We start from the raw sequence: 9,569 nt of genomic DNA, 5'->3' as shown, positions 1-9,569 counted from the left end.
ACAGGAAGTCCTCCTGGTGCATCCTTGAGGTGTGGAGTCTCATCTTCCTCTCTGACCTTGGAACTTCTCTGTGTCCTGGTGGCATCTGCTGTTCAGGGCCTAGATGCCCAGCCTGGCCCTCACCCTCCCCGAGGCAGCCTGGGAAGTGGTGAGGGTCCCCTGTGCCCACCTGGCCCCTCCGAGACCACAGCACAGCTTTCCTCTCATTGTGTTTATTGGTTCCCAAGGACAGCCACTCTGCCAGGGGAGGTCAAAGCGGGTTCATGTCTTGCGGCTTCCAAAGACAGGGCGGTTCACGTGCTCAGGGGAGGCCAGGAAGGCCTTGAGCTTGGGCCGGGCGCTGAGGCGGGCCACGTAGGCCGAGAGCAAGGGGAAGGAGTCTAGGCAGCCGGGGGTCAGGACCTGGTGGTTCAGCAGCAAGTCCAGCAGGTTGTAGTCGGCGAAGGAGATCTGCAGGGTAGGGGTCGGGGGCAGCAGGTGGGAGGAGGCAGGGGTCTGGGGAGATGGGGGACCAAGAGCCCGAGCCGTCCCCTAGGTGCGCCCAGCAACAAATGGCTCACATGCTCTCTCTGTACCTGCCTCCCGTCTATAAGAAGAGGGTGGCATTGCAGGGGTAGGACAGGGACGGCCACTCACCTGGTTGCCCACGATGAAGGCCTGGCCCCCCTGGTTCTGGGCCAGCAGCGTCTCAAAAGGCTTCAGGTGCTCTGGCAGGTCCCGCATGTACCGGGCCTTGTCCTCCTCCTGAGAACGGCAGAGTTCCCAGTGGTGGCATGCAGCGGGCCTGGCCGGGTGACCTCCCCGCCACCCTCCCCGGCCCTGAACACCAGCCGAGGCCCCCGCTCACACAGTCGTGGTGGATGAGGCGGCCGCAGAGGTTGCGGAGGTCCGCCACACCGTCGTTCACCATGTCCACCAGCGCCGCCTCCCGCTGGTCTTTGCCGTAGAGCCCTGGTCAGTGGCCAGGCAGCGGGTCAGGTTCCATCTGGGCTGGTGATCTGCTGCTCTCCTCTCCCCCAAAAGCCCGCAGGCCTCAGGCCCAGGCACCCAGGTCCCTTGCTTTGGGCGCCCTGCTCTACCGACTGCTGCTCCCACCTCCTCGAGTACGAGGGGGAATACCCGGGTGAAGCCCGTGCCTGCCTTCTAGGCCACACCCCGGGGCCTGGCCCCATGTGCCCTCCCTCAAGTCTGTTCCTGGAAAGGGTGGACCAAGCCTCTTGTGCGTGCCTCCCTAGGCCTGAGGGGGGCCATTTATGAAGCTCGACAGAACCTGGCTGTGTGGGCCGAAGTGTCCACAGCACAGGGGCAGGAAGAGGTGACAGGCTGCAGAGCAGGCCTCTGTCCTCGCCCCGGGCCCTACAGAAGTTAGGGCGAGCCTGGGCCCGGCTGCCGTCTTCCCTAGTTGCCGCGTCCTCCTGGGACCCGGGGCTTTTCTGTCCCCCACCACCCACCCCAGGCTGGCCAAAGAGGCAGCCACCTCCCTAAGCCATGTTCCTGCGACCACAGGCCTGTCCTCTATAACCTTGGATTTTCCAGTCTCTGAGGAGGCCAGAGCATGAAGAAACAGGCAGAAGATCTACTTGGACCTCTGGCCACACCCGCAGTGATCTCTAGCCTGCCCCAGCACACACATGGGAGCTGGCGGCCTCCTCTGAGCTGTCATCCAGGAAGTGGGCACCGTGAACCCATCTGGTGCTGCCGGGCTGGGAGTTCACCTGAGCTGCATTGCCCCAGCCCAGGTGGACGGGCTGCCCGGCCCCATAATCCAGAGCCCTCCTAACCCTGTCCCCGCCCCTTCCTCCAGGCTGCCCTTCAGCCGGGCAAGACCCTAGTGGCTGCAGGTGCAGCAGCTCAGGTCCCAGAACACCCTGTTGGGAACCCTCAGGTACTTTCCTGGGCTGGCCATCTTGTGACCTCGGGACTCACCGAAGGAGCGGCCCAGGTGGCGGAGGATGGCATTGGACTGGTACAGAGTGAGGTCTCCATCCTGGAGCTTGGGGAGCTGCCCGAACAGCTGGAGGGGGGCACAGCTCTGTCAGAGGTGCTGCGCTTGGCTGTCCCCACCTTAGTTTTGCCGCCCCCACGGGACACCTGTACGCACACAGGAGGCCTTGAGAGGGCCCTGCAGCCAGGTCTCCTTGGTCACCACCTCCTCTTTCCAGCTCTGGCCCTGGTCAGCCAGCAGCATGCGCATGGCCTCGCAGTGCCCTGGTGTGGGCAGGCAGGAGTGTGGGGACGGGCAAAGACCCCAGCCTCACAGTGCTCTGGAGAAGGGTCAGGCGTATGGGGAAGGGACAGAGAGGACAGAAACCCTCGCCTTCGGAGCCTTCTGAGAGAGGATGGACCTCAGAGGAAGCATGGAGACATGGTCCCAACTGTGTCTTAAGGAGGCGGGGCGCCCATACCCAGCCCCACAGTGCCCCAGGAAAGAAGATACAGCAACAAGTAGGAAAGCCATCCCGGCCCCGCCCCGCCCCCGGCCCCGCCCCGGCCCGGCCCCGCCCCGACCCCCGGCCCCGCCCCCACGACCCCCGGCCCCGCCCCCTCCATCCGTCTCCGGACTCTGGCCCAAGTTCAGGAAGCAGCCTGAGCGTGGGGCCTGGGCCCTGCCTTTGCCCTAATCCCTCCAGAAGGAGGAAGGGTCAAACCTCGGGTAGGGAAGTAGACGATGGTGTAGGGCGCCACTAGGAGAGACAGACAGACAGGACGATGAAGAAGGACCGCCCGCGAGGCCGTGGGGCCCAGAGGCCGGCAGCCTGCCTGTCAGACCCCCCGAAGAGAGGGTGGTTCAGTCTGGGCCCACCCCCTACCCGGTCCGGACCCTACTCACTGGCAGGAGGCGAAGTGCAAGTGCGGCAGGAAGTAGGGAGGAGCCCAGAGGCCTTATTTGTAGGGTTCCGCTCCACCCCTTCATCCCTCCCTGCCCCACCCCAGGAATGTACCAAGTCTCTGAGTTTGGTCCAGGGCACAGCCGGGTGTGGTGGGGACAAGGCCAGACAGTCTCACTTGCTCACGGGCAGTGTGTGTACAGGAGGCACCCACAGCCACCACCCTCCCCACAACCATAACTCCTCAGGGCCCACAGAAGCCAGGACTGAGTGCCTTGCCCACTGCTGGGTCCCCAGCACCAGCATACAGTAGGTGCTCCATAAATACTTGTTGCATTAATGAATACAATTTTGATGGACATTTCCATTTACACATCCTCCCTCTGTGCTAATAATAATAGCAAACCCTCAAGGCCTGAGGACTGTATTGAGAACTTTACAAATATTACAGCCCTAAGACTTGGTACCATTCTGATCCTCATCTTACAGAGGATGAAACCAAAGCACAGAGAGGTTCGTCAACTTTCTCCAGGTAACACAGGATTTGAACCCAGATCTGACTGGCTTCAGAGGCCTCACGTTTAACCCTCATTCTTTCTTCATCAGGGCCTATTGTCTCCAAACCCTTTTTTTGACTGAGTCTAAGTGCTCTGCACTCTTCCAATACAGGCTGGACCTAGGGATATGGTTGGATGGAAAGACAGACAGACTGGAATGAGCAGGACCTCCGGGCCCCCACAGGGCTGTGTCCTGCCAGGCAGAGCCCAGTGCCTGCCTCCCTGCAGGCCCATCTCCTCCTGGCTGATGCTTCCTGAGGCAGGGGGTGTCGGGGAGGCTCTCGGTGGGCGTGGTGGTCTTCCCTTGGCACCTGGGGCCTGACAGAGCCAGGTGTCTCAGCCTGGTTTTCCTGTCAGAGCCACAAGGAGAGAAAGGTATCGGGTGCAAAAGTGCACCCCCAAAAGCATGGGAAAAAACCCAGCACATCTTATCGCCAGCATTCGTTAGCCTCATTTGAGCCCACAGATGCCTGGGGCTGAGAGAGGGTGGGGGAGGTGGTGCCAGAGCTGAGTTCTATCCTGGATTCACAGCTGGAGGGACATCTGCCCAGCACTTAGCAGCTTAGTCTATATAAATGGTCTCGTTTCATCTCCACGACACCCTGGGAGGGAAGGGGTCTTGTTCCCATTATGCAGACACGGACACCAAGGCTCAGAGAGGTTCATTCCCATGCTCTGGCCCGGAACACGCATGCCCTCCCTCTGTGCACAAGCATCACAGGCTTGGGAGAATGCGAGACCCCCTGCCATCCAGGGGAAGAGCCTCCTGCCAGCTCATACCCTCCAGCCATCATGCTCAGATCTCCTGGGCAAGCTGGCACCAGGATGGCTTGGCTCTTGCTTGTTCTAGGTGGCTGTTTTTACCCACAGTCCTCTGGCTCCATAGGCCCGGCCTGTGGTCCGGCTCTGAGGCCACCCTGGGGTCTCTTGATCTGGAGCTCAGAAGCACAGCTTTCCCACTCCAATTGGCCAGGCACCTCCCTGTGTCCAACCACCACCTCCGATCCACATGGACATCAGCACCTGTCTCGGGTGGGTTTTTAAATAAATATAAACAGCCTTATTGTTAGATAAAATTCACCCTTATAAAGTGCACATTCTGTGGTTTTCAGTATATTCAGTGCTGTGCAATCATCACCACTACCCCATTCCAGAACATTTTCATCACCCCAAAATAAACCCTGTACCTATTAGTAGTCATTCCTCGTCCCTCCATCTATTTTTGTCGCTATGGATTTGCCTATTCTGGACATTTTAAATAAATGAAATCATACGCTGTATGGTCTTTTGCGTCTGGCTGTTTTCACTTAGCATAATGTTTTCAAGGTTTATCAGTACATCATTCCTTTCTATGGCTGAATAATATTCCACTGTGCTGATATGTCACATTTTGTTTACCCATTCATGCGTTGATGGACATTTGGGTTGTTTCACTTTTTGGCTATTATGAATAATGCTGCTATATACATTTGCATATGAATTTTTGTTCTAACTTATGTTTCAATTCCCTTCGGTATGTACCTAGGAGTGGCATCTCTGGGTCATATGGTAACTTATTTTGAGGAACTGCCAAACTCTTCCAAAGGAGCTGTGCCAGGTTATAAATCCAATAGCATCAGATGAGGGTTCCAACTTCATGTCCTCACCAAACATTGTTATTATCTTTCTTTTTTACTTTAGCTATCTTAGTAAGTGTGAAGTGATGTCTCAACATGGCTCTGTGTATGGTGCTTACCAGATGCCGAGCCTGGGTTTGGCCTGGGGGGAACAGAGTGGAGAAGGAGCCATCATCTTTGCCATCAGAGGAATCACAGCTCAGAGTGGAGGGAGCTGGAGAGACACATTCTTCATTCCCACATTGATTACTATGTGTCAGGCAATGAGTGGGTTAGACATCACGAGAGATACCGAAGTAGGTAAGGTCCATATCTTAACTATCTCCACCCTAAAGGGCTCTTTTAATGAAGGATATAAGACCTTCACTGGCAGTCTATCTGTATGCCCATCTGTACATCCATCTACCCAATCATCCATCCATCCAATGACCAAACATTCAACCAGCAGTCCATCAAAACCTCTGCCTATCCATTTATCCACCCATTCATTCAACTACCCACCAAATCAACCCCACTATCCATCCATTTTTTTAAACCATGCATCTTTCCATCCATTCGATCATCCACCCAACCACCTATCGATGCAATCATGTATTCATCCAACTACCAAGCATTTAACCATTAGCCCATCAAATCATTGACCTATCTTTCTATCCATTCAGCCACCCACCTGTCCATCCATCCAACCATCCATTTATTCATGTATTCATCCCTTCATCCACCTGTCCATTCATCCATCCAATTTCCTATCTACCCACCCGACTATTCATCTACCTGTTCATCCATCCAACTGCCTGTCCACCCTTCCATTCACCTACTCAATCATCCATCCTTCCAGCTACCAACCATTTAAACATCAATCCCTCAGATCATCCACCCATCCAACCAACCACTCACCTATCCACCCAGCTGTCCACCCATCCACCTATATGTCAACCACTGATCCATCTGGACATCCTGGACACTAGACCTGGGACCTCAGCTTGGCTAAGTCGAAACATGTGAGTCAAAAGCACCAAGATGAACGCCCTGAATGCTGTTCATTGAACAAGAGCCAGGAAGGATTTCTAAGCCAGGCTTTCTTCACCTAGACACAAAGGCTTTGCTCCTTGATTAAAAACACTTCACTCACTGTACCCTGACCCGCTATAGCCCCACTACTTTGGCTTGTACTTTGGGACACACGTTTCTCACCACTTCCCACCTTCTTAGGGGGCTATTTGGACATGAAGTCATTTATCACATGTGGCATACACCATTTTTTTGAGCCCTTCTGGTGTCCTCACCAACCTGCTAGGTCCTTTGCCATTTAATTCTCACAAAGGCACCGTGAGGCAGGTACTAAGTCAAACCTCATTTTCTAGATAAGAAAACGAAGGCTCAGAGAGCTGAAACACCTTGCCTGAGTCACATGGCGAGGGCTTGGGGGAACCCAGGCCTGCAGGTGCTTTTCAAGACCTTGCATAAAATGGGAGAGCTCCTGTCTGTCTCTGAGGGATGTTCGCAGTGCTGCCTGGAATGCAGCGCGCTCCTGGCCTCTGTAAGGAGATGGAACCCAGGGTGCAGAGGGGCTGAAGGATGCCAGAGGCCAAGCCTTCAGATAGTCAGCGTGAATGGTCACAACACGCCCCTCTGGCCCTTGACCGTCCACGCGCCTCGCAAGCCTGGGCTTTCCCCAGATCCTCAGGCTGTCAGGGCTGGGTGGTGGCTGTTCCCTCGGCCTGCATAGCCACCCCTCTCTTCACCCCTCTGGTCTTGGCTCACACCTCACTTCCAAGCCCCTCAGTCACAGCAGCCTGCTGGGCCCTTCCTGCAGTGGCTCCTCCGCCGTCATTCTGGGCTTGTTGAAGGCACATCTCTCGCCAGGCAGAAGGTTCTAGGAGGCAGGAATTGGGTCCCAGCATCCAGGAGGGCGCACAGCAGGTGCTCCACAAACATTTGCTGAAAATTCAGCCCCTCTAAAATTTTCTTCAACTAATTGCCAGCCATACCCTCTCCAGTGGCTACTGACCCTGCCTTCCTCCCAACAGCCTCCACCCAACATGCTCTGTCAATTCCAACACCTGGAGCCCTCCAGGGTCACAGCTGGTCCCCACCGGGGACCCCAGCACTGACCCAGGTTAAGCATGGGTGGGCGATGCCGAGAATGTTGCCCACCCCCTCACCTCTTCCATGAAGCCCACCCCCCCCCATGCCTGGCTGGGTGTCCCAAGCGCTTGGAAGTTGTCTGCTGGCCCTTTTCTGTGTTAGACATGACTGAGAGCTGGGCCTTTGGGCAGAGTGGTGTCTGTCCTGTGGCCCCAAAAGCTGGCCTGGATCTGGGTCCCAGCCAGCCTCAGATATTTGCAAAAGGGACACATGAATGGATGGCCACACATGGCGAGAGAGGCCAGAGCCAGCAGCTCAGGTGGCAGGTGTCTGGCAGGATCTGGTTCCCTCGGACAAAAGCTGGTGCGGGGGGCAGGTGAATAAATCATGAGAGGCCTGGAGTAGGACCGGGGCAGGACAACTGACCTCATTCTGGGAGGTGAGGAGCAGGCAGCTAGGTGGTAAGTGGGTTGGGGACATAACAAGGGGGGACTGCCTGGCCCGCCCCACTCTTTTCTCTGAGAAGCAGGAGGTCGGAGGTCAGCAGAAGCTAGGGGGCGGTGACAGCAGGAGTGGGGAGGTGAGGAAGCACAGGTACCCTGTGGTGGGTGAAGTGGGAAGGTCTGGGGTGGGGCTGGGGAGACCTGTCTTTCCAGAATCCGGGAGTCGTCCTGGGAGCGGGGTAGTGGGGAGAACTGAAGAACAAAGATGAACAGACAGAAAGACAGATAGACAGACCAATGTAAGACAGAGCCCCAAGCGACAGAGAGAGGGAAGTGACAGAGAGATGGGCTGAGTGGTCAGAGAGCCCCACAGACACCTCTACACAAATGTCAGCAGTGGATAGAGGTGGAAAAAGGAACTGTAGGAAATGTCAGACAGAGCAGTGGGCCAGAGGGCCGGAGAGCAGGACAGAAACGGAGGAGAAAGGATTGTGGGGAGATTAAAAACCAGGAGCCAGAGAGGCTGGTGGCTGCGCAGGTGGTCCTGTGGAGCCCCGGGCGCAGTCTGTGGCCAGCATGAAGGTTGGCGGGTGGGGGATGAGCGGAAGGCTAGGACTTGCGGGGAGGGGCTGTGTGAGGGGCACGGTAAGCTAGGAGAGATCTGAGACTTGGGGGGTCTGGGGCCCTATCCACCCACGGAGCGGAGCGAGGAACAAGGAAGAGAGTCGCAGAGACCTCTGGGGACCACACCCACAGCTGCTCACTAATCAACCCACCCACAGGACCGGGGAGACTGGAGTGGGGCCGTGTCCCCCAGCCAGCAGGAGGTGCCAAACCCTCGTCTCCATGGCCCTTCCCCAGGGCCCAGCAGGTGACAGCCTCCCCACAGGAGACCCCAAGCTCTCTGAGGGCACTGCAGGGCCCAGTGGAGCCGCTGCCAACCCAGCAGCCACCAGGCGGCGGGTGCTCCTGCGGGAGCTCGAGGCCCAGGTGCAGGCGGCCTACGGGCAGGTAAAGTGAGCAGGGGTATGGGGCTGTCCTCAACTGAGGGGACCATGAGGGAGCAACGGGGACCCCACACCCCAACTGGGGCTCTATAGGACAGACCCGGGGCCAAGCCCAGGGAGAAAAGCCCGGGCATGCATGCGGATAGAGAGGTAAGCGGATCGGTCAGCTGGCATTCCTCCCTACCTTTGCCCTCAGGAAGCCTTTTGGTCAGCCCGTGCTACCACAGGTCAGCTCCCTACAATCTGTCCAAGTACAGGCGTCAGGGGCTGGTCCAAGAGCTGCCAAGGGCAGGCAGGCTGGGCAGGTGCTCTGAATTGAGAGCCAGGGTCCTGGCAGGAAGGAACAGGGGCTTCTTGGGCTGGGACAAGGTTGCCTCCTCTCTCAGGACAGGAAGTTGGGGGGGGCGTGGTATCTGCAGAGTTCATACCATCACCTGCCATTCTGACGGGAGAGATGCCCCAGCTCGCCCTGGCACGCTGGGCACCTGGCTTCCTCCTCCCAGGTCCGGCCCTCCTTCTGAAGACATTAAATCTCTCCAGATTGGGAGAGATTAGGAGTAGGGGTTGGGGAGAGAAAGATGTTGGAGAGGGGGTGTCTAGAAGACCCTCAAGAGTGAGCACTGGAGGCTGGGCATTCCAGGGGGCCTCGGGCCCGAGTGGCCTCCCTCACCAGCAGAGATGCTCAGAGATAATCCCGGATTAGGACCCAAGCCCCCGTGCCCAGGGCTCCCCGCCTGCCCACCCGCCCCCGATCTTCCCCACAAAACCCTAGGAAAATCCCCTGCAGTGCTCCCAGACTCTCACTGGGAGCGGCTGGGGGCCGGCGGGAGCCCATAGCGCCCGCTGGGGCCCAGCCCTGGGCCGTTCCTGGAACTGCAGGCCTGGCATGGTTCCGGGGCCCATGGGAAACTGTGCCAAGCGGCCCCGACACCGGGGGCCTAAGGTAGGAGGGCTAACGGGGAGAGGCCGAGGCCAGGCGCCTGGGCTGAACCCTGGAAGGGTCGAGTGGGTGGGCAGAATCTCGTGTGAG

General features: G+C 57.6%; 2 protein-coding genes across 3 annotated transcripts in view; one reads left to right on the top strand and one right to left on the bottom strand.

Annotated features, from left to right (window-relative positions):
* Positions 1–196: 196 nt before the first annotated feature.
* LOC105306557 (glutathione S-transferase P-like) lies at positions 197–2,889 on the bottom strand. 2 transcript variants are annotated; one of them, XM_011381619.2, is made up of 7 exons: positions 2,831–2,889; positions 2,649–2,684; positions 2,102–2,208; positions 1,927–2,014; positions 848–951; positions 637–744; positions 197–450 (listed from the first exon to the last, which is right to left on the bottom strand). In XM_011381619.2, coding segments are annotated over exons 1-7 (633 nt in total). In that variant the 5' UTR covers positions 2,832–2,889; the 3' UTR covers positions 197–261. The 2 variants fall into 2 exon arrangements, with proteins under 2 accessions (XP_011379921.1, XP_011379922.1); XM_011381620.2 differs by lacking the exon at positions 2,831–2,889 and having other exon boundaries at positions 2,102–2,264; positions 2,649–2,810.
* Positions 2,890–8,378: 5,489 nt separating this feature from the next.
* CABP2 (calcium binding protein 2) overlaps positions 8,379–9,569 on the top strand; it is a 9,839-nt gene continuing 8,648 nt past the window's right edge. The window contains exons 1-2 of the mRNA XM_011381643.1: positions 8,379–8,543; positions 8,736–8,766. Coding sequence (XP_011379945.1) covers positions 8,379–8,543; positions 8,736–8,766 — 196 coding nt within the window. The remainder of the gene's footprint in view (positions 8,544–8,735; positions 8,767–9,569) is intronic.

This window comes from Pteropus vampyrus, unplaced genomic scaffold (assembly GCF_000151845.1).
Source record: "Pteropus vampyrus isolate Shadow unplaced genomic scaffold, Pvam_2.0 Scaffold446, whole genome shotgun sequence".
Lineage (NCBI taxonomy): Eukaryota > Metazoa > Chordata > Mammalia > Chiroptera > Pteropodidae > Pteropus > Pteropus vampyrus.
This window is presented reverse-complemented; position numbering and strand designations above follow the sequence as displayed.

Coding starts and splice junctions, on each gene's coding strand:
- LOC105306557 (XM_011381619.2), bottom strand. Junction 952..1,926: donor CCACCTGGGCCGCTCCTTCG/GTGAGTCCCGAG, acceptor GCCACTGACCAG/GGCTCTACGGCAAAGACCAG. Junction 451..636: donor CCTTCATCGTGGGCAACCAG/GTGAGTGGCCGT, acceptor CCTACCCTGCAG/ATCTCCTTCGCCGACTACAA.